This window comes from Artemia franciscana, chromosome 1, assembly GCF_032884065.1.
Source record: "Artemia franciscana chromosome 1, ASM3288406v1, whole genome shotgun sequence".
Lineage (NCBI taxonomy): Eukaryota > Metazoa > Arthropoda > Branchiopoda > Anostraca > Artemiidae > Artemia > Artemia franciscana.
Window position 1 is genome coordinate 39,275,299 of NC_088863.1, and position 25,099 is coordinate 39,300,397.

General features: G+C 35.3%; 2 protein-coding genes across 3 annotated transcripts in view; one reads left to right on the forward strand and one right to left on the reverse strand.

Moving 5' to 3' along the window:
* LOC136029398 (ELAV-like protein 2) overlaps positions 1–25,099 on the forward strand; it is an 84,831-nt gene that overhangs the window by 40,506 nt on the left and 19,226 nt on the right. For both annotated transcript variants that reach the window (XM_065707752.1, XM_065707763.1), the window contains exons 4-6: positions 1,522–1,675; positions 9,849–10,092; positions 21,621–21,728. In XM_065707752.1, the coding sequence (XP_065563824.1) occupies positions 1,522–1,675; positions 9,849–10,092; positions 21,621–21,728 (506 nt within the window). The remainder of the gene's footprint in view (positions 1–1,521; positions 1,676–9,848; positions 10,093–21,620; positions 21,729–25,099) is intronic.
* Positions 20,587–25,099, reverse strand: part of LOC136029383 (dol-P-Glc:Glc(2)Man(9)GlcNAc(2)-PP-Dol alpha-1,2-glucosyltransferase-like) — a 59,494-nt gene continuing 54,981 nt past the window's right edge. Inside the window, exon 6 of the mRNA XM_065707739.1 lies at positions 20,587–20,855. Within this exon, the coding sequence (XP_065563811.1) occupies positions 20,805–20,855 (51 nt within the window). The 3' untranslated portion in view covers positions 20,587–20,804. The remainder of the gene's footprint in view (positions 20,856–25,099) is intronic.

Sequence of the window (25,099 nt, forward strand, 5' to 3'; positions counted from 1 at the left end):
GTTTGAATTTCTTGCTTTCTCTTTTTCGTTTCAATTTTACGCTTGGAGTTATTAAGGGTAATTTTCCGAGGTAAATTTTCATCGGATGAATTGTCTAGATGATATTTCTATGGGGAGGGGGATTTCTCCGTCGAGGTGAGGCCAGATTTCCTGGCATTACTTAAAAACAATCAGAAATTAAGTAAAAAGATTTTTTTTCAACTGAAAGTAAGAAGCAACATTAAAACTTAAAACGAACAGAAATTATGTTACGTGTATGAAGAGATTGCCCTCTCCTCAACACCTCACTCTTTACGCTAAAGTTTGAATTTTGTCCCAATTCTTTAAGAACGACTCTTGAAATACAAGGGTCGTTTAATTAGAACAATAGGAAGCTTTTTAAAAGTACTAAAGTACTTTAGTGTAAGAACGAGGTGTTGAGGTATTCGTTTTAAGTTTTAATGTTGTTCCTTACTTTCAGTTGAAAAACTTTTTAAGTTTAATAACGACTTAAAATGGCCGAAAAGACTTATACGGGTGGTAGTTTGTTGGGATTTTTTTCGTTTTTTTTTACACAAGGATTTATATTCGGGGGGGGGGGGGGGGTAAACAAAAAAAACTAATAAAACGCATGAAAAATTTGTTGATATGCATTTTTGTTTCGTTATTACGAGTCAGAAAAACATTTCGGGGTGGGTGCTTAAACCCCCTAAACCCCAAACCCCCTCCTTTCCGGATACGGACTTGCAAAAGGGGTTCGAGAGACATCTTTTTTTAAAATACTGGTTTGTCAGCAAATAAATACCCGATGAAAGGCGAACAGGTCTTTTTTTATTTTTTATTTATTTCTTTTAACGGCTTGAAACTTCATCCATAACAAGAATATTATTACTGAAAACTGTGGCTTATCGGAGATTACACTGAATATTAAAATTCTACTTAAAATCTAAATCAACAATTATTCAACAATAAATCGTAAGTTCAATAATAAATCGTATTTCAACAATTTTGTTGTTAAAAAGAAAAGATGGACAAAACTTTACAATTATTCCTACAGTTAATAAATAATAAAAATATGTCCATTAAAAAAGAATGTGGAGTAATTCGATAGAAAATGTTTAAAAAAAGCTTTTTAAAAGAAAAATAAAGAACAGTCTTAAAACCTCAAATGAGCAATATTCATTCTTTTTGTAAGTCTAACTTAAAAAAAGCAAAAACAAATTTGAATTAATAACCGAAATCTTAAATTCCTAAAATTCTGAAATAATTAATTCTGAAAAAGAAAGTTTAGCTGTCGACATTTAGCCATTGGAGTTCCGAGATGTACACCAGGTGGTAGTTGGTGGGCTCCCCTAGCTTGAGGTTCAAACATGAATTGAAATTCAAATAATGGGAGCGGGTTATCCCAGGGATTTTGTCAGAACCGTATGTTAACAATTTTCAGTGATTTTTCTGATTTTTTTTCACTTGAATCCATACTGATTTTCACTGAAGCACATCGACATATACATGAGGTTTAATAAATTCTTGCTCTTTTTTCAGGTTTCGTTTGCTCGTCCCAGTAGTGAAACCATAAAAGGTGCCAATCTCTACGTGAGTGGACTGCCCAAAAATATGACACAACAGGACATCGAGCAGCTGTTTGCTCCCTTTGGCAAAATCATCACTTCTAGAATATTATGTGATAACATTACAGGTAAAAAAAAAAAAAAAAGCGTGTTCTTGTTCGTAGCTTAAATGCCAGGAAATTACTTGAGACTGATATCGGCCATCTAGTATACCCAGGGTACTTACATATTATCCAGATCCGTTCTAGGCGTTTACCCCCCTCCCGGTGCTTACGCCCCGGAAATCCCCCCCTGTGAAAAATACCACCCTTGGAAAATAAGGCTTTTCAAATTTGAGAATTTTATTTGAATTTTTTTCCGTAGGGGGAAGAGATTTTGGTACTTGAGTATTATACGCCAATGACTTAGGTTTACGCTGTGGAAAACGAGAACAAACCAGTTTCTTCGTTCGTTTCTTTTAGCTTTGCGTGAGATAAGAAAAAGACAAGTGACAGAATAGATGGGAAATATATGATTTGGGCTATATATTTGCACATTTTTTTCTTTTATTACCACGTTTTCTCTTTATCTATGGCAGTAAGTAGTACGAAGGATGTGGTTTGTTGTTACGTTCTTGTGCTATAATGAGATTCAGGTTAAGTTTGTCATGGTACGTTTTACCCACGAAGAATGTTGTTTGGCAAAATGCAGGATTTTTGGCGAACGACGTTCTCGAATGATGGGGTGAATTTTAAGAAATGGTTAAATAAGGTAGGTATTTTATGGTATAGAGTAAGGATTCTGGTCAGACTCTGTCAAGCTCAGGTCAAAATGAGATGGAGAAAACGTCGGTAGCTGTATTGACCTCCATTGGCTTGGTTTTATTGACAGAACTTGTAGTATACATTTTCAAAGTTTAAGGCTGATTCTAACTGGATGGGGAGGATGAAAAAGTTCTCTAAATTAAATGCTATCCGGAAATATACGTGAAAAAAAAAATGTTGCATTCTAACAAAGCATAACATGGTTTAATATCCACACTAATAGTTTTAACTTTTTAGGCTCTTTTTCTTCCTAAAAACTTTTTAGGCCCAAAAGTTTTAACTTTTGGGACCTCTGCATTGGGAATAGTGGGTTCCAAAATATCGTGTTGATTCATTATTGAAGTAGACTGGTGGAACTCAGCCGAACCAGTTCAGTAGCAGCCCTGTTATGATTTCAGCTTAACTGTTGTTATCATAAAATTCAACCTTGGTAAGAGAACGGCCAAATTCTTTGTTTCCGCACTCATGAGAAAGGCTTATTGATCTCAGTTAATTGCAGTAGGGGTGCACACACACTTATTCATGGAGCTATCTAATTTCAAAGCAAGTGGCAAATGTGGAACAGAGCATGCACGTTTTTTATTCCGTGAGACGTAGTTTCATATGTTGCTCCGTAGCTGTAATCCATCAAATAGCGAATTATTGAAATCGAATGGATTGTTTAACATGTTCGAATTGGATTCTTATAGCCTGCAAAATTTTATAATGCTTCTGGTATATTTTCATTAATCCTCCTGTCAAAATAAGTTTTTCATCCAGTTCTCAAATAAATGGTCTTTTGGACTTGAGTCTTCCGAAAGGTAATGACAAGCAGTCAAAAGAGAAAACCGATTTTGCACATCACTCCAAAATGGAGGAGTAATAAAAACTGAGCTTCTTAATTGCCAGTTGGCGAACGTCGTCAAAACTAAGGAAAATTCGATGTTGGTTCTGTGTTTTATTTTGACTGTTGAACATTCTAAACCTATATTTTTATGAGGTCTTGAACCAGGTGAAACTAGTCTCATATTGGCAATTCATGTCTTTGCCAATTTTATCAACTCAGGAGCAACAAATTCAGTTCGAATCAATTAAATTTTTTCGATGTTTGAACTTATTAAAACGTCAGATCACAAACATCAGGCCTTCATTTGGTTATTTTATAGATTTGTTTTAAAAAAACCTTTTCTAAAAAGGAAGTTTTTCAAAGAAAAGTAAAAAGCTACATTAAACCAAAGACAAGGAGAAATAAAGTGAAATAAAAGCTCAAACTTAAATCGAGCAGAAATCGCTGTCAATGAATAAATGAGACCAAAACGAACATAAATTACAATAAATAATCAATTGAAACTTAAAGTGAAAAGACCACAAACAGGAATAACGCTAATACCCCCAAAGCTTTCTTAAATGCTTTCTAAAAAATAATCATATTAACAGAAATTACCGAATGAAACTAGTGGGTGAAAGTAGACTGATTGCTTAATGTATAACGACATTCATCCTTAGAATTATCAGTAGTTTCGGATATATTAATGTTATAGAAAAAACTCTAGAAATATATTTTGTTTTCGTTAAAACGGAAAAATCGCTCTGGCCTTTAGAAGGCTTAGGGGGCAGTAAGCCCTACTCTGATTATTGGTCATTTCTCTTTGTTCTAAAGGAGGTTGAAACTTTTAAGAACCGGTTTAACCATTTTTGCTACTGGTTGTGGTTCTCTTGGTTCTAAAAGTTTCTTTATGGACAGAGACTTTTTGCCGATCGACGTAAACAAAAAAAAAGAAAAAATCAGCCCTAAGAATCAATCAAACAAAAATTTATTGTCCTTGATAAGATCTATTTGGTCCTCCCAAGTTAAAATTTTATATCTGCTTCATCTTCCTGTCTTAACACTCCCTCAAGGTTTCACAGCTGGGCCCCTTAAGTGGTTAATTTATGCTCTTAGCTCTTCTTGTACACTGGAAATAAGCTCTTTTTACAACCTGTGGTGCATATAGATTTTTTTTATTTAGTTCAACACCCCCTTCAACGTTCCCTTAAAATTTCAAAATAATATTCTTAGTGGTTAGTTATGTATTGCAGATATGCCCTTTTGATCACCTTGATTTAGTTCAACATTCCCCTCAAAATTCCCTAAAGTTTTTATTTAATACCCTTTGTTGTTACTGATATGTTGAAGATATCCTTTTTTAAAACTAAGATGCGCATAGCGTCCTTTGGCTTAGTTCCACATTATTTTATAAGTTTCAACTAAGTGTCCTTAGCCATTCCTGATTTATTGCAGATACGACCTTTTGACAACTCTGATGTGTATTGTGTCTTTTCATTGTGTTCAATATGCCAAAAGTTCCGTCTTTGTGTTCAATAAGTGTTCAAAAGTTTCGTCTTGACGCCCTTAGCTCTTCCTGAACTATTGTATATACACTCTTTTGAAACCTAGATGCCCATAGTATCTTATGATTTAGTTTTACACCTCCCCAAACATTCTCTGAAAGTTTCAACTTAGTACCCTTAGCCGTTCCTGAGGTGTTGAATATCCGCCTTTTTCACAACCTGGATATAGGCAAGGTCCCTTGGTTTAGTTCTACATGCTCCTCAACATTCATCGAAAGTTCAAACTTGATGCCCTTAGCCATTTCTGAACTATTACATATACGCCCTTTTGACAACTTTTCATACAACTAGCAACTTTTGATTTAATTAAACATCCACCTCAATGTTCCTTGAAAGTTTCAAGTTATTACCCTCTCTTAGCCATTTGTGAGATACCGCACATATGCCCTTTTAGAAACCTGGATGCAGATGATGGCTTTGGTTCAGTTCAACATCAGAATCTTAATGAAAATCATACCATCAGATTCAGCATATCAGAGAACCTCATTTTAGTGGTTTCAACCTTCTACTGCAAAAATACAGAATTTTATATTTTTTTCGGAAGAAAGATCACGGATACGTGTTTATTGATTTTTTTTCCTAGGGTGATCGTATCGACCCAGTGGTCCTAGAATATCAAGAGAAGGCTCGTCCGAACGGAAATTAAAAATTCTGGTGCTCTTTTAAGTGGTCAAAAATATTGGAGGGCAACTAGCCCCCTCTCCGCAGCTTTTTCCCCAATTTCATCCAATCAAAATTTTGAGATAGCCATTTTGTTCATCAAACTTGAAAGGCCCAGTAACTATACCTTTGGATATAGCATAACCCCCCCCACACAGCCCCAGGGGAAAGGTCTTTTGAGTTATAAAATTTGCTATTGTTTACGTATAATATTTGTTATTGGGAAGTATGCATACATTTTCTGCTGGGGGTTTTTGCATGGGGAAAAAAGTTTCTCGGGGATGAACTTGTCAGGGGAAATTTTGCACTGGTAGAATTTACCTTAATTCCTATACAAATTCTTTTTATATGTCTTATTTTCTCTTTTCCATCTCAATTTAACGTGTCGAGCTGTTAAAGGTTATTGTCCGGGGTGGTTTGGAGTAAGGGGGAGGTTTTTTCCCTTTTTTGTTGAAAACTTTGTTCTAAAGCAGTCCAACTGCAATAGGAAAATGTATAAAAGTATGTTTTTTACCCATTCTTAGGGAAGACTCAAATTATCATTTGATTTGGGGAAGAGAAGAGGATGGGGAGGGAGGGGGGATTTAAAGATGAAATATTTATACCAGCTTAGACATGAAATAGGTGTTTTTCATGCATGATCCACGACAGTATGGAGTGTCTATGTGAACTTGTTATGTGTTGAAATAAGAACTTCCAAAACAGTCCAAAGAAAAAATCCTGTCTCATTCTTACAAAGGGGTATGAGATCGGTTTCAAGCACTTACATAGTCAACGGGGGAATCATATTTTAACATATTCAATCATAACAAACAAAACTTTTAGCTAGGCCCTAGGTGCGTCTTTTGAAAAGGTCACTTGGCTCAGTTAGGACCAGTTAGTTTCTTCGTTCCTTTGCTCTCTTTTCCTCCCTTGGGGACGTTTAATCCTAATAAATCATAAAATTAGCAGGTATGACACGAGTCTTTGCTTTCGCATTCAATAATCATATTTCAGAACGTTTGGAAATGTCACCGCAAATCAACTAGAAAAATGATTAACAAATGTGAGGTTTCAACAAGTTCCCCTATGTCAATTAGTAGTAGTCTATTTAATTTAAATGCGCAATTATAATTTATTTATAGTTATTTACATTATTTCAAGGTTAACAGAATATAGTATTTCTAAAAATTTTCGTGTCAGATTTAATCATTCGGAAATAAATACTATAATGAGGTTTTATAAAGTTTTCTGCCAATTAAACTGCGTAAGAAAAACTGATTTTAAAAATAGTTTCATTGAAATTTTAGTATCAAACTTCAGGATACAATCTAAACATTTTTTATTCTTGCAATGTATCTTGCATTTTTTTTTTAGTCTTTCAATATATAATTTGAAGAATAGGAAAAATATTTTGTGTTGTGTAGCCTTTGTGAAAGAACATGTTACACAGGCTCATCAACATGATTTTTTGGGGTTGGGGGGGGGGGGTTGTAAATTGAGAAACAACGGAGAAAATTAGCGAATTTTTTAAACAGAAAATAAAACTCGAAATTAATTGTAAAAACAGGGGTGCATAAAAAGAATGGAGTGCATAGGCAGGGAAGTTCATGATGAATAAAGAAGATACCAAGTCTTTTTTCTTGGAAAACGCTTAGAGTGTAGAAATCGGGATGAAACTTGGCGGAAAGAATAAGCACATATCCTAGATACGCTATTGACATAACCGGACCGGATCCGCCCTCTGTGGGGGAGTTGGGGGGGGGGGTGAATTCGGAAAAAAATTAGAAAAAAATGAGGTTATTTTTAACTTACGGACAGATTATCGGATATTAATGAAATTTGTTATTTAGAAGGACCTCGTGTCTCAGAGCTCTTGTTTTAAATCCCAACCGGATCTGGTGTGATTGGGGGGAGTGGTCGGAGGGGGAACCGGAAATCTTGGAAAACGCTTATAGTGGAGAGATCGGGATAAAACTCGGTGGGAAGAATAAGCACAAGTCATAGATACGTAATTGATACAAAGGATTGGATCTGCTCTCTTTGTTTGAGTTGGACTGGGGAGGGGGGAGATTTCCAGTGCTTGGGCGTGTTTGGCGTTTCTTGACGTGCTAGGACGATGAACATCGGTAGGCGTGTCTGGGACCTGGACAAATTGACTTGATAAAAGTCGTTTCCCCGATTCGACCATCTGGGGGGCTGGAGGGAGGGGAAATCATGAAAATAGATGTGTGTTTATCTTACGAATGGATGATCGGATCTTAATGAAACTTGATATATAGAAAGATCTCATGTCTCAGATGCTCCATTTTCAATTCGGGGCATAGGGGATGGAGGGGAAAAACGGAAGTCTTGGAAATCGAAAATCTTAGAAAACTCTTAGAGTAGAGAGATCGGGATGAAACGTGATGGGAAGAATAAGCACAAGTTCTTGATACATGATTGACATAACCGAACCGGATTCGCTCTCTTTTGGAGAGTTCTAGTACTTTGGCGAGTTCGTGAACAAGTACAAGTTATAGATACGTAATTGACATGAGCGGACCGGATCCGATCTCTTTGGGGGAAATGGAGGGATTTCTAGTGCTTTGGCGAGTTTCGGTGGTTCTTGACGTGCTAGGACGATGAAATCGATAACTCTAGTACCGAGTCTAATTTTAGGTGTTGACCTCGTCACAAGTACCATATAAGCTCTTGGCTTTTGTTTTTGTTTGTTTTATGTGTTTCTCCCCTGTTTTTTCCCTGGCTATAGAGCCTTACAGGGGAGTCTATGTTGAAGTGTTTTTGTTGTAAATTTATTGTAGTAGTAGTAGTAGTAGAATAATTTTATTAGAAATAAACATTTCTTAATCAATAGCACAACATAAGCGAAGCTTGTGAGGCTGTGCTAATTGGTTGAATAAAAAGATTGATTGATTGATTTTTAGGTTAGGAAGGTTAATAATACAATGCTAGTCGCTCATTTTGTGACTAAAAACTGCAGGGTATAAGTTATAGTAATTTACGCCTATGTAGAATCGAGTGATGGAGATAGTAGTGACCCAGATGACTTTTACTTATGTTTCTCCACCAGTCAGACAAAAATGTTTCTTTAGTCTTTGTTGTGTACACTACTAAATCCCCAAAACAAACAAAAATTAATTAAAAAAGAAAACTAAGCTTTTTCCAATGGAAGTAAAGAGTGAAGTTTAAATTTAAAACGAACAAAACTATTGCTTCAAAGTTTATATAATACATAGGCCTATGGTACTTCCGTGTGTATTTGTTAAATATCCGGAAAACACCCAAGAAGTGAAGTTAGGTTAATCCTAATGAAATATAGCAAATATGATGAAAATATAATAATTCAGTAGCAAAATTATGGAAAATACAAAAGAAAATCATGGAAAGCAGGCCGCCCAGAACGCATTATATGAAATACCTAACCTAACCTAATCACCTCTATATATTAAATATTAATCAAAACATACCTGCAGTGAAGTTTTTTTCAATGAGACTAAGATGATTATAACCGACTTTAGACAGACAAACCACTTTTGCTCATTCCAAATATATCAGGAACTTAAGCGTTTTCAGGATATTTAACAAGTGCCCTTACGTGTTATAGCGACCACACCAAAGAAGGGAAGTTAGGATAATCATAATGAAATATACCAAAATATGATCAAAATATAATACTTTAGTAACAAAATTATGGAAACTACAACAGAGAATTATGGAAAGGAGGTCACCCAGAACGCATTTTATTAAATACCTAACCCAATCACCTCTATATATTAAGTATTTAACTAAAATATACGTGCATCGTAGTTTTCTCATTCAGATTAAGCTAATTATAACCGAATGCAGACAGACAAACCGGTTTTACTCACACCACACAGATCAGGAAATTGAGCGTTTTTGAGATATTCAACAAGTACCCTTACGTTTTAAAGCGACCACACCAAAGATACCTGACCTAACTACCTCTGTATATCAAATATTTTATTAAGATTTACCTCATAGTACTTCATCTCGCTCAGGCTAAGCTGATTATCTCCGAGTGGACATAAAAAACCGGTTTCATTACAGATCAAGAACAAAGTTTGGTCACTATAACACGTCAGTACCATATATATATATATATATATATATATATATATATATATATATATATATATATATATATATATATATATATATATATATATATATATATATATATATATGTATATATATATATATATATATATATATATATATATATATATATATATATATATATATATATATATATATATATATATATATATATATATATATATATATATATATATATATATATATATACTAATTTCGTTACCATTTAACTATGTATTATTCGTTCCTTTTTCTTTTGTGTGTGTTTGTTAGGTAAATTGCCTATTTTGGTGACATAGACTAGCATATTAAATTAGGAATTTCTTGTTAGAAAGGCCTTGGTTTTGCTAAAGTATCCTTAACTTTGAAGGTTTATCAAAAGGTGTTGGTTTCATTCGATTTGACCAGCGATGCGAAGCTGAGCGTGCCATCTCGAAACTCAATGGTGTTGTTCCAGAAGGACAGACAGAACCAATCACCGTCAAGTTTGCCAACAACCCTAGTCACACAAGCAAAGCTATACCTCCCTTGGCTGCTTTTTTGCCGGGTTCTGCTGCAGCAGCGCTTGCAGCTCGTCGACTCGGTGGACCTCTCAGTGTGGCTGGCAGGTTAAGGTGAGTATTTTTATTCCATTTTTTTATGATTTGGGTAACCTTGAGCTATATATGGTGATACGGCCCCTCCAAAGTTTTTTCGACCACCCTTCCAATAAAAATCCTATATCTGAACACTAGGCAACTTGCATAGCTTACAGCCCTTGTCCCGGAGTCAAAGCGGGTTTTCAAACCCGGACGCATGGTCGTTTGATCTTTAGACCATTTTGAACAGAATGGGTATCTCAAAATGCTAATCGGATGCTTTTGAAGAAAAAACAGTCTGGCGGGTGACATATTACCCTCCAATCACTTTTGACTCTTAAATAGAACCCTAGAACTTTTAATTTGCAACCGAATGGGGCTCCTCCGAAGTTTTTACACCACCTCTTTTATATGAAGTTCTTTAGGAAAAATATAAATAAATAAATATTAATACATTGAACCCTTATGGCTCTTTACTATAGGCAATGCTATAGGATTGCCTCTGACTAATAGAGGTGAGTAGAACTTTCAATTTTGCTTCTAATGACCATCCGAAGTTATCCGGGGGAATTTTCTGGGGGAATGGAATTTTCCATATGAGAAAAATTCTTGTCTTTGTGGCTATGAAACCGCTATTCTCAGACCTAACATTCATGTCAAGAACTTGGGTGAGTTCTGAATATTTAACAAGTACCCAGCTTTCTAATAGTTTTTGATGGAGGAGGCAATGGCGCCGGCAGAAAATTTTCCAGGGAGAGGGATTTTGTTTCAAAATGAAACAAAATACAGTAAGTTTTTTTTAACGACAATGATTCCTTGTAAAGGGCTCAATTTATTTCATCAATAATATATTTAATTTTATCCATTTATTCTTAAAAGAAAATCAAACTCAAACCAAAATTATAGAAAGATTTATTACTTTTGTAGATTATATCACATGTAGACTTGTCTTTATGCAATTTTCTGCGCCTTAGAATAGTTTACAGAAGGAGTAGAGATACTCAAAAATCCTCCTGCCTCCATAGATATCACTTTTTGATTTTATAATGGCCATGTAAAATGCACCTCTTTAAAAACAGGACAATTCCCCCCTTGAACTTAAAGCCCTTATATATTCAGACATTAAAAAAATAGAATAGCGAAAGAAAATCAACATTTAAACTTACTACCCAGCTTTGAAATTAACCCTCTTTGTTTTTATTGTTCTTTTCAACTGAATAAAACGAACAGGTTAAAAAAAAAATCGTCATAAGAGAATCTTATCAAATAGTTTGTGAAAAAAAAACAAAAAACAAAACAGGAAGTAAAAAGTGACATGGACCAATATTCACCAAAACTAAAAATGGAATTCTCATGACAATTGCTACACAGGCAGCATTGGCTTTTTATGCTGATTCTAAATATATAAAATTCTTTCAGTTTAATGTTACCCAACCAAAACCAGAAATCTGAGAAAATTTGCCTGATTTTAAAAAAAGGGGAAACACCCCTCAATAAACAAGTGATTTTATTGAAAATCCCTTTATTAGACACAGCATATCAGAGAACCTACCATAGAGGTTTCAAGCTCCAATGTTCAAAGTGTGGGATTTTGCTTCTTTTTTTTCAGAAGAAACATCGTCGATGCATGTTTATTGTTTTTTTTTTTTATTGTATCAAACCGAAGGTCCAAGATAATTGGGAGGTAGCTCATTCCAGCGTAAGTTTAAAACTCTTTTCTAAGTGAACATACAGATTAGGTCAGGGGGAAAGTCTTGTTTTCTGCCATTTTAGGGCACCAAACTACGACTTTATCCCAAAGAGGACGAATTTGCAATCAGTTTAAAAATTTTAGAAGCTAATTGATTTAAAAGTATCAACAACTATATTTTAGGCTTCCTAGTTGCAAAGAAGTACTGCCACATGGTGGCCCTACTGGATTCAACAAGTTGATTCGCTTTATTTGTAATGAAATCAGGCTGCGTCTGGTGATTATAATTGCATATCAGTTATAATGAGAGGGGGTGCGTAATTGTTTAGGTTAAGGGTAGGGTAGAGTCCTAAAAAGAACATTTTACTGGACAAACTGCTTACTCTTCATGAGGTTTTAGTTAAATGTTGAAAGAGGTAGGGTGGGAGTAGGAATGAAACAAAATTGTTTCTCTATACAGCTAAAATGTTAAATTCCCATATCTACCAGCACAGAGGTGGAGAAGGCAAGGCAGGTCATCATCTGTCCCGCCAGGAAATTTCTTAGGGATGGCAAATACTGCTAATAACCTAGTTTTCAGCAATTTTAAATGGTATTATTTTAATGTATTTAAAGAAATATATGTAATGTATTTATAGATAAGAAAATTCTCTTGTAGAGGTTGTGATGGCTTCAGTAATGTAGAATATCAAAAGTCTCACAGAATTCCCATCCATACTAACAATAATACTCCTTATCATGCAACCAAAATTCTTTAGTAGTAATATTAACAAGGAATTTTTACCAAATTTATTATTCACCGCCAATTTTTTAAGTATATTCAAATTTTATCCAAAATTGATATTGCAAATTTAAATGTAGGACGGCTCTAATCAACGTACAATTACTGATTTACACATTTTAGAAGTAATTAATCAGAGATTGAAGGGACCGGTACCTCAAATTATATCTTGGTTAGGCCTGGATAGGATTTGGAAAATAATCAGAAAAATAAGAAGAGATTTTTGGATGAAAACAAGGAATAGATTTGAAACATATTTGAAAAGATTTTTCTTTATATGAAAGGGGCTGTCTCCTCCTTAGCTCCTAACTCTTTACTGTGAAGCTTGGCTTTTTTCAAATTTTTTAAAGAAAGTTTGCAATTGGAAAGATAAGATTTTTCAAAGTACTAACGCCCCGCTTATTACGCTAAAGTTTTTTTTTACTGTTTTAATAAGTAGAGTTGAGAGAAAGAGTCAAAACTTTAGCATAAAGAGCGGGGCGTTGAGGAGGGAACAGCCCCTTTCATATACGGAGTAATGTCTGTTCGTTTTAACTTTCAATATCGCTCCTTACTTTCAGTTAAAAAAACTTTTTTTTATTTAATCCCTTACAGCCCTTTTTTTATTTAATCCCTTACTTGGGGTAAGGTTTGTAAGTTATACAATTTACCCATTGTTTTATTTGTTATTGGGAAGTATGCATACATTTTTCGGGTGGGGAGGAGAGGATGAATTTTCTGCTGAAAGGATTTTGCACGGGGAGAATTTCCCTTGGAGAAGGAAAGTTCTAGACAGTTATGTCTTGCTTTCTCTTTACCAATTCAATTTTAGGCGTGGAGATGCTAAGGGTAATTGTCCGGGGTAAATTTTTTATCTGGATTGAATTACCCAGATGATATTTATTTAGGGAGGGGTATTTTCCCGTTGAGGTGGAGCCAGGTATCCTGGCATTATTTAAAAAAACGATCTGAAATTAAATCTAAAAAAGCAAGTTTTTTCAACTGAAAGTAAGGAGGAACATTAAAATTTAACGTTATACGTAATGATATACGTAAGAATTTCTGTTCGTTTTAAGTTTTAATGTTGGTCCTTACTTTTAGTTGAAAAAACTTGTTTTTTTTTTATTTAATGAAGCTTAGAGACAAACATTTTTCTAATGGCAATGGTAAAAGTATGTTAATTAAAATAAAAGTATTTAAAAATGAGAAGAAGTAATTAATGACAAAAACACAAAACAATAGCCTACTTACAAAAACTAAGAAATAAACTCCCAGCATTCAGTTCTGTTGAGTAATGCCGAAGCGTTGGACGGATATTTTTAACAATATTGACAGTTTTGAACTTGGTTATCAAACTCCAAAATATTTAATGCCTTTAGACTCAATTGCTTATAAGAAGTAACGCATTATGAAGTAGTTTGATAAAAGTAAAACATTAAAACTAAATTTAAGAAAATCAAATAACTTGTTTTTAATTCAATATTTCTAATTTAATTGTGAATACCAAAAATCAGTATATTCGACGTCTTTATACTTCATAACTGTAAAAAACCAAATGTTTTTCAAAATGACAACTTGATAAATACAATCACTCCTGGAAAAAAAAATGATACTAAAAAAAACCTATCTGTTCAGAAGGGAAATACAAAAATTCCCAGCATTCCGTTCAGGAGAAACGCTTCTGATTATAGTGACTTCATATATCAGCTCACTTACAATGCAAGCTAAAGTTAACGGTATATTTTTTTTTTTACCAAAATCATCCCTTATTAAGTTGTTTTCCTTTTGTTTTCTATAATTATACGAGCTTTCTTGTGTTCTCATAACTGCACAAATTACTAATAAACAAATACAAATTTAGGATCACCTTAAAAAGCTGATTCTTTAATTGAACGTTATCAATAGTTAGGCTCTTATGCTTTCGTTATTGACAAGGATCGTTATTTACTTACCATTCATTACTATGAAAAGTTTGATTTTTTTGCTCCAGCTAAATCATATAGAAAAAAGTTTGTGGAAAACTTGAAAGGGGTCCCTTAGTCATAAATTAGTACTTAAATTTTCCTCATTAAGGGAAAAAATATCTTGGCAGGCAGCCAACAATGGGGCAGCACTCATTTTTTTCATGGGTTTTCCCTATTCAGCTCCTTCGTCTTTGGTTTCCTTATACCTACTTTATAGTCCCAAATTTCTTTGGGGGCCATGGCCCCCCCTACAGGTACCCATTGGAGGAGGGGAAGCTGGTTACCTTCCTTATAGTGAATGGGGGTGAGACGGGGATACTGGAGCGGAGAAAAGGACGAAGTGTAAATCAGCTGCGATGGGAATGGAAGGGGGAGATTCTTAGGGCATGCTACACAGCTTAAGGTAGGGAGGGGCGTGACTGTCTGTAAATCTGTACCTGGTCGGCAGAAGGAGGTGGTGAAGATTGTGGACTCTTTTTTTTGTCGCCTTAAAAAAAGGTCGACAAAAATCTACACTCCACCATTGTCGAAACACGATTTGGTGATTGCACGATTTGTCTATACCCAAGGCCTAAAAACGACAATAAAGAACAAATTTTGACATGATGTAAACTGTACTTTTCAGACATGCGAATATCATAAGCATAATTACAACATATATGCATGTCTTTTTCTCATGTCAGAAAACGATATGGCACAAAATGGCAGGGACCGCCGATTTGTTGTGGAACGACTCCTTTTGTCACCTAAAATGGGCACTAGATTGCGATGCCCTATCAAATGAGCCCTTTCCCAATATTCTACAATGACTGGTTCGCTTAGATCGTCCCAGGAAGGAAAAAAAAGACGTATCAGCGCTACCCATGCAAAATAATTAATTTACTTGTTTTTCAAGATGGTGGAGTGTAATTTTTCTCTACAGTGTTTTCGTCAATGATAATTTAAATGGTGCAATTTCATTCTGTTTCGTCTCCGTTTCCGAAGAATGGATTCCTGTAATTTTTTTTCGGCGATCAACTTTACTAATAAGATTAATTGAAATAGTAGTTACCATTATTGCATCAGCTTTAAGTCGCAATTGTTTCTCCCTAGTTTTTTTTCAAAGTGCGTTTTTAAGCTTTCGGTTACATGAGGTTGAGTTGGATCTTTACTAGGTTGCAGCCATTGGTACAACTATGATTACTCACTCACTGAAAAACAAGAAGTTTCCATCAAGCTGCTAAAAACTTCTCAACTTACATAAGACATTTATTATAAATATAAACATACCCAGAGGATCCCCAAAAAGCTAAATTTAGTGTTTTTTGCTTGTAATTTCTCCATTTTAGACTATTTTGAAATAAGTTAGCAAGGGATACAAGACTAGCTTTTACATTTTTCCTTTAAGAAACATTTCAACGAGTATAGTTTGGTTTTTACTCTGTGCTTAGAATTTATTACTTTTATTAAGTTTTCGAGCTATTTATTGTTAGCGGGAAGAATTGAATGCAATGTTGTCGGTAAGATTTAAATCTGATCCCGCTAATTTTCCTTTAATTGACCGATTTAGATTTCATACTTGGAATTAAAATCTATCCTGAATCCCAACTAAGCTTTTTAAATAAATCGATTGAACAGTTTTCATTTAATTTCGTCGTATGTGGATTTCTCGGATTTAGAAGGAGCAAGGTCGCATGGAGGGGTTTAGTCTTTAAAGCTTCATTCCTAGAATTGAGGTATATCTAATTTACCAGACAAAATTCATTTCAAAACTATCTATCATCTAGACTCTACTTCACTCTTTTTCCTTTTACAAGTTACAGCTATGTCCTTATTTCTGTTTTTTATCAGTATGACACATTCCCAAGAATTCGCATTGCAAAAAGAGTTTCCTTTGGCTCGTGTTATCCCATGACTGTTTATTTCTCTGCTGGACGTATAAGAGTGATGGATTGCAAAGGTTGTGGAAGAAACCGATACCTGACAAAAATTGACCCGGTTCTCTAAGCTTTGCAACTTGGCGACAATATTAAGGCGGAATTTCCTATTATCTTCTTCTTAGTGTAAATTGATTCTTTTTCCTAATTTTTAGTAAACATTGAGAGTCATCTTTTTTCTTGGCACATTATGGACTTCAAACTTCTGTAAAACTGTAGACGATTTGGACAGTTAAAAAGAAAAAGAGGAGCCTATGTCATTTGAACAGATCTAGGTCATTGGAAGAGAACTATACAAACTGAAAACTACACTTAAATAGCCGTTTATCACGATTTTTCAAGTTCTATAATACAAATGGAGCAAAATGGAACAAAGATTTAAGGGTTGCGTCAGACCTTGAGCACAAATAGTGAAATCAATTATAGGTAAACTTCAGCTCATGACTTGGGTTTACACCGGGGGTGACGAAACAAATATGATTTATGTGCCAGGAAGTGCCAATTGAAAGATATAAAAAAAATCAATTTGACCTGGTTTAAGATCATTAACAGGATGTTTTAAGTTTAAATTAAACAATGAATTTTTGGTAAGATTTATTGTGCCTACTTAAAACGATAAAAAGAGTAATAAGTAACAAATAAAACCACAATTTTTCTCACGGTTGTAAAGAGTGAAGATGAAACTTATAACTAAGTATTTCTGCTACTTCTCCCTGCAGCACCAAGCCGCTTGAGGCCAACCCAACTGCGCACGCTGCTCTTCCTCCATCTCAACCTATTCAAAGGTCCCCTATTTATACCCTACCAAAAAGTTCCAATTTCCCTGAAATCTTTCCTTACGACATCCTCCCACCAATTCGGGGACAACAGGGCTTTCGTTTGCCCCTAGATGGTTGGCCAATTAATCAAATGGAAGGTCGCGTTGCAGTTTTATGATAAAAGAAAACTTATTTTCTATAGTTATTTCACATTGAGATGATCCATTCCCTCCCAACCATGCTTGCACGAAGAAGGACGGGGGACGATTTCAATCTCTGCCCCTCCGAAAGATCTCTATTTTTACGATTGCTATAATTTCTTGTTTTTCGATCGAATTTGCATCTTTTGGGCTTTTTTTAATTCTGTGCCCGAATCCTGTGAACCCTTGGTGGGTTCACGTGGTCTTCTTTTGAAACAAAACGTACGCGTCCTACCCTCAACTCTTGGCGGTGTTGCTTCTACATTGAATAGCACAGAGATTTCACCTGGTATCATTGAATTTTTTGTTTCAAGATATATTTCCGACGCAGTAGCCAAGTCTGAGTATTGATTTCAGTCCCTCGACAGATTCCTAGTGCGGAAAGAAGCAGAAAGCCCATGTACCGTTCTATAAGCTAATCAATAGTGTTTTGCGAGCTATCGATTAGCTGATTCCCCAAGCGGGTTTGACGTCAAAGAATCTTCCTTTCTCTGACTTTTGATGTTCATGCTTCTATTTTCGTCATTGAGAAAGAATATATTTATGCTGATGTAAAACCAACAAAAATTCCGATGTAAAGAAGTCTCGATTACTACGGATAAAACTATTTGAGGATACAAATTTTGCTCAAAAGAAGTCTTGGGGTCAAAATTAACCAAAGCCAAGAGTTGAACCTGGAAAACATAGGCATAACCAGGGCCGATATATGAGCAATTAGGGCGCTTGGAGATATAAAATAAAATATTGTGGTTTTTGAAAAAAAATGTAGACTTTAAAAGAGACAACTGCCATCCTACACACATGACCGCCCACTTGAACTTACGGGGGGGGGGGGGTTAATACTCTGACCCCATAAATTGATATGCTCACATCCAAAATCAGCTTAAGGGGGGAAGGTGCTAAATACTTTAACCTCATATATTGATTCGGGAAACTGTTTGTACCAACGACTAAGTTCAAGCCTTGCATTAATGGACTAATCACGCCAACTTGAACAATGGAACACTGAGTGAAAATGTTTAATCAAAATATTAGTTGTAATATTTATTTAAAATTTCAGTTCTTATAAAATATATTGTTGTTTACATCTTTGTAAGAACGATGCGGCCCTCGGCCCCCTTCAACTCTCATTTTTCACGCTATTGAACTATAAATTAGCCATTTATTTTGTTCTTCTTCCTCTTCTTTAAGTTCAGACCATAACAACGGAAAAAAAAATCAGAAATGGTAACTATGATTTCGATTAACCTTAACGAGATAATTTCTTCATTGAAATCAAATTGCGAGCCCTTTAGTGCATTGTTGCAGCTGAGCTCAAAGTCTGGGTCCCGTATTGCCAAGCTAAGATCCATCTCACTGTGCTACTACAGGAAAATACGCTTTTACAATATAAGTCTAATGAATACCACAATGAAGCAAATGACGTTTTAAAGGCTTATTCCCCTTGATTTTAGGTTTAATTTTCCTGTTTTATACCAGAACACACCAAATCATGGAACATGAACTTTAAATCAAGACAAGCCTTTGAAGTACGGAGGGCAGTGAAAATAAAGTCTGATTGTTTGAATTGGTTGAATAGAAACTTAGGCAAACATATGTATCTTAAAAAAATAAAATAGAAATTCAATTTTTAATGAAAAAGACCTCTATGTGCAGCACCTATGAAGTTGTTGATAGCAGCAGGCACCATCTTAAAAAGGAATATGATATATCATATAGAAATATGTTTATATGGTAATTAGGTGTTTCCTTTGAAGGTGTAGTTGTCTTTCTGAATCAACAGGTTGCTAATGTTTGTATTTTTACAGACAATGAGTATTTTCAAATTTAACTTATGAGTCTTGCTTGTTTATTCTTACTGTTCAACGTGGCAATACTGACAAAAATGTGTACCGACCTAAAGAAGTCAAATTTTGAAATGACCAAAAGAAAATCTTAGAAAATCGCCGTTTTCGTGTATGAATAGACCTAAGATGGTTCAGTGGAGGGGGGCGAGAAAAATGTTGCTGCTTGAATGTCCATGGTACTTTAAGGTGTGAAAAAATTATAATAAGAATTGCATATGCTGCGGAAAATGTATGAATGGAGGTCTATATTCTGGATGTGCGACTTCTGTGGGACACAATACAAAGAGAAAAGAGAGACTACGACCCACGTTAAAAATTGTGCTTTCATTGTAGCTCTTTATTTTGTGACGTTAATCGTCACATTTTGTGTTGCCATTTGTCTTATTTCTTCAGCGTATGTCAGAAATGGAGGCCAAATAACCCCACCCTGTTACAGGGGCGTAATTTACTATGGGGTAGGGGCAACTGCCCCTCCTGACCCTGGCTCCTTCCAGACCCCATTTCGCCCTCCTCCGGCTGAAACTTAGTTTCTGCAAAAAATCTTGTCAAAAATAAGATAAGGCTGCATAATCCAAGCACCCAGAAATACAGATCAGTTTTCCTTTATATATCTTTGTTTTTATGGTACTATATAGCTCATTTTACATTCTTCACTCGCATTTTCTCTTGATCTGGGAAAATTTGGCTCCAACATCCCCCCAAGATTTTGACGAAATACCGCCACTGCCCTGTTACCAGTTGTGTTCATGTCAAATTTTAGCAAGTTAAAAGACCGATAAGTTTTGGAAGCACTAAGATTTTTTGCCTGTTATGTCTCTTTTTTTCTGTGCCCAGAAATAATCTGGATAAGTAATCCGATCAAGGTCGTCTAACATCTTTTAAGACTGGGTAAACTCAGGATCAGCTGAGTTGGAAAGCTCGTGTTTAGCTAAATAATTGAATGAATTAGCACGGAGACAGCCATTCATTATCTTTGGTTCAGCTGGTACGTGCCGGTAAATTTTCCTTCAGTGACTGAAGAATATTGATTTGCTTGGCAATCCCGACAAAATGATCTACTAATATTTGGCTTCTAAATTTCGGCTTTGAAGTACGTTCTGTTCCAACAAAAACAAAGTAGTTTCTCGTGTCTCACGTCTCCTGAGTAAATTCTGTAATCTCGAATTTATCGAATGTGTCCCTAAAACTATTAGAATTTGAATGTTCCGATGTCAGAGATGACAGTCGATGCCATTTTGTGTTTATTTTGCTATTTCTTCTCGTCTCCAAACCAAGGAAGGATTTCGTCTTCAGCCAGTTACCGCGTTTCTCTCAAGATTATTCATTTTGATATATGAAAGGATTTAAATGAACCATTTGTAGACTGCAGGAAGGAATTCTTGTAATTCAATAAATTAATTTAGCTTTATTCTTTTTTAAATTTTAAAAAGTAGTCAACTATAATGCACGCGATTTGGATTGCTGTAGATATTAAGAATCTCCAATGTAACCCTTGAATGAATTTGCCAATCCGAAGTTTGCACAAGATTTAAGCGAGGTTTATACTGAATTGCAAATATAGCTTTTAGATTCAAAAATGCGTAAACATACACTTTTAATCACTTGAGTGTTTATCATTTGTACCAAGGATCCATAGGAAAAAGCAGGGGGGCAGTTTCTGTCTCCTGCAAGATAAAAGTACATATGAATAGCAAAATTTATGACAATCGAAACAAGAGAACAAAATTGCACTATAGCTATGCTAACTTGAGCGGTAAATGGTTCAGGTGTAAGCTATTTCTGAAAACGAAACCAAATGTCCCACCAGTTCAAGTTTAACGTCTTCAGAGTATTTCTAAGCCCACTGCAATGATTTATATGTCTGATTTCATTTTTTCGAAATATTTCAGATTAACGTGTTCAGACAAACGACGAGCAACCTAAAATTTTCAATCAGAACCTCAAAAAGCAATATTGGAACAAGTTTAAATCCTTGTTTAGAAAAGCTGTGAATAGAAAAGTTCTTGGGTTTTCGGAGAAGCAACAAAAAGAAAGTTTTTTCTGAGAAACCAATATATATAATTTTCAAAATTAGCTTTACTGAACAGAAATATCCTTTCAGTATTCTTACTACATCATTTCCTGTACCAATGGATCACTATTTCAATTTGTTATTTATTTATCCAGTAATGACTGTTCCTGTATATATCTAAAAAATGAATGATTGTGTTTGTTTTATAACGAAACCTACTAGTGACTCTTGTCCCTCATGTCATTATGCAACAAGAGTTAAATATTTTTTTTGGTATGAATACGGAGACAAGTTTACTATCTCTTCTCAGGAAAGTGAATTCTAGGACATCCTATATATCAGCTGGATTGGAAGTAAGATTTATAGACTACCTGGCATTGTAATTAATATGAAAATAATATTTAATGTTTCTATGTAGATCCGTTGGTGCCGCGGCAACTGCTGCAGCATGGCAGCCACTCACTAGTCTGGGAGATGGAACTCCTGACCTAGGAGATTTGGAAACACTAGCCAAAAATCAATCAAGGTGAGATACTTCCTAGTTAAAAGAAGATATGAAGATTGTATACTGGAATATAGAGAATAATAAAAATTGTGGAAATCGATGAGTTTCTCTGAGACAAAAAAAAACAAACAAAAAAAACAAAAAAACAACAAGTATAGTGTTACCCAGAAAAATCGCAAAGTTAATTGTAAGAATTCTAAATGAGAATGCTCATTTCATTTATTTGTTTCATTTATTTTATGCTTTAATTTTGCAAATAACCGAAAAAAAGAAAGAACCAAGGTAGAAGAAGCAAGCCATCGGCTTTTCTAAATACTAACCTAGCCCCAACCGTTTATGATCAGTCAAAACTAGTTTAAAACATATCAAAATACCTACTTTCAGGAATTTTAGCATGGATATAACTAAACTTATTCTTATCGATATATAAACAACGAATTATTCTTATCGATATATACAATGAGTACAGACTCAGGATCGAAATCTAAATTTCAATAAATAAAACTAGGCCTTTCTTTTAAATCTGAAGGATAAATGCTGTACTGTACTCTTAATGGTGCCATTAACTTTTGGTAAACATTGTGTGGTTACGAACTATAAGTGAAGAGAGAATTGCCCTAATGGTCATAGTAATTTTAAAAATTCAAATTTGACGACAATATAAGGGACGTATATTGGGGGCCTTGCCCCCTCCCCGATAAACTAAATTTCCCTGAGTTCCTAGGCGGTTCTTATCCAAATTATTTTTTCTTTTATTACCCCTACCCCTCTAAAATAGTTCCTTCAAGCATGCCGGACAGTTTATATATTCAAAGAACTGTTTTTTTTTATGATTCCTAATATGTAAATTCATTAAGTTTAAAATCATCCGCCAAAGTTACAAGTCTTAGAAAATTTACTTAACTTTGAAAAAGGAGAGCCCGTAAATAGGCAAGGTTTTCATGAAAATCACACACGATTAAATTCAGAAAATCATCAACTGATTAACTTGTTTCTACAAACCACCTCAAGGTACGAAAATGTTAAGGGTGGATCCCAGGGTACTCGACCATGCTGAAAACGAATATCATTGGGCACATTTTTGCCGTTGGGGCGTTTCTGAGATATAGGCCAAAAACACCTAATTTTGCCTGTAATGGGGTTCGACGATTGTAATTTTTTTTACAGATAAGATTGTCCAAATCCAGCGTACTCTTACATCAATTAAAAAAAGAGACCTGGGGCTACACGAATATGATTTTTGTCTGTCTTTCACTGAAGAAAATCCCCGTCGTTACCAAGCTATCGAGCGATTTGCAGTAAAAGTCTCGAAGGAAAATGTTCCTAAGGCAAGGTGTTTTATTTGCCTTTCCTTCATGAAGCACCAAACAACCATGCAACAGTCAAAAAATCTCTGCGAACGTTCATGGCGATTAGTAAAGCTGTCGGGTGTGACGATACGGTGGTCACGCAAGATCTCTTCATTTATCAGCTAGCACAGGGAGTGAAAAGTAAATACCCGGATGACTTCAAAAACGTAATCCTACGGATGGGAGACTTCCACCTCTTCTCAACTATCTCAAGGCGGTTGGTAAGATAATGGACAGCTCCGGACTCAAAGAGATTATAGTGCAGGCATAGCTGCTGCTTCCTGGTACTTGCGAGAAGGTATTTCAAGCGAAAAGCTACTACCAAGCTGTCAAGGCCTACTGATACCGATTTCCAACGATTTTTGGAGATTTTTTCTTTTTACCTATGGCTAAGCGAGACTAATTGAAATCTAAGTTTTTTAAAACCAAAAAGACTTTTTTCAACTTAGGGTTTTAGCAAAAGGTAGCCGATTTAAGCAGGGCCGGATTTAAATCTTTTGTGCCCCTAGGCCCAAGCAAGTTTTTTTTTGGGGAGACGCAGAGATTTACGGGAAAATCCTCGAAAATTCGGAGATAGTGGAAGACCTGGACAGAAGGCAACTGATGAATGATGAGCCAAAAGCAATGCAAGAGAGAGGCGATACTGAGCTCTAAGTTGTCATTTTTGGGAGCCATCTGACAGTTTACAAGTGGCTAGAGAATTCCTGAGTTGTTTTAAAACCACTTTTCTGTGAATAGTCAGCGCAGCAGTAAAGCGCACCTGACACTTTGACGATAAGTCACAGCAGTCCAGTTTTTGTTAAGAAAAAAAATCGCTCAGTGTATTTTTACACCCCTCGGCAATCCTTCGCCCCTAGACCCAGGCCCAGTGGGCCTATGCGTAAATCCTGGCCTGGATTTAAGAGAAGAAACATGAAATTTGTATTCTGTAATATTGTAATTACAGGTGTTTCTTGGGTTATAAATATTTTCTTTTCCTTTTTCGTTATATACGAAAGAAAACCTAGAAAGGACTATTTATTCAAGAAAATACTATATTCCGTTTATTTTCGGACTTTCCCCTCTCACTTGAAACTTTAGGGAGGAATTTGAAAAAAAATATCCCGGTAATTGAGTCGATGGAGCCCTTTTACGTTGATTTCAGTTTTCTACTACCTCTGTAACCATAGGGAAGATCGGGAGAATTAAAATCTTATAAAAGTTATGATTTTGTGAAGGATAAACAAAATCCAATTAAAATGGCCAGCTTTTTTGTCAGTAAAAAGCTGGTAAAGAAGTTTGCATTAATCTGCGATTAGAAGACAAGTGTTCTAATAGTCAAATGTAATGGAAGACACAAGTTAGTTGATGATCACAAAAAAAGGATATTCAGAAGAACCATCGAACCATAAGTGGCAAACCTGACCCTGCCCCAGCAGGGATCTATCCTTGTGCCTCGTATTACCAATAGAGCATCAATCCGATTTGCTACCATAGGGTGGTAACGCAAGATTTCTAGCTCATGCGCTTGTGTAAGGCTTAAAGTTTATGAAACTTACACGAAACTGTCAAATATGGAACTGAACAAAAATTTATTCAATACTAAATAAAAAAATACTAAAACGGGCATATAATGTAAATACTACAAACAAAAAAACACAGCTGCTTCGTGAATGAAGTAAAAAAAAAAACAAGTTTTTTTTTAAACTGAAAGTAAGGAGCGACATTAAACAAGAGCCATGAGCTCATATGGCACTTTTGACGAGGTTGGAAACTAAAATTAGACTCAGTACTAGAGTTATCGATTTCATCGTCCTAGCACGTCAAAGAGTACTGAACTCGCCAAAGCACTAGAAATCCCTCCGACTCCCCCAAAGAGAACGGATCTGGTCCGCTTATGTCAATCACGTATCTATAACTTGTACTTATTCTCGAACTCGCCAAAGTACTAGAAATCCCCCAACTTCCCCAAAGAGAGCGAATCTGGTCCGGTTATGTAAATCACGTATCTAGAACTTGTGCTTAATATTCCCATCAATTTTCATGCCGATCTCTCCACTCTAA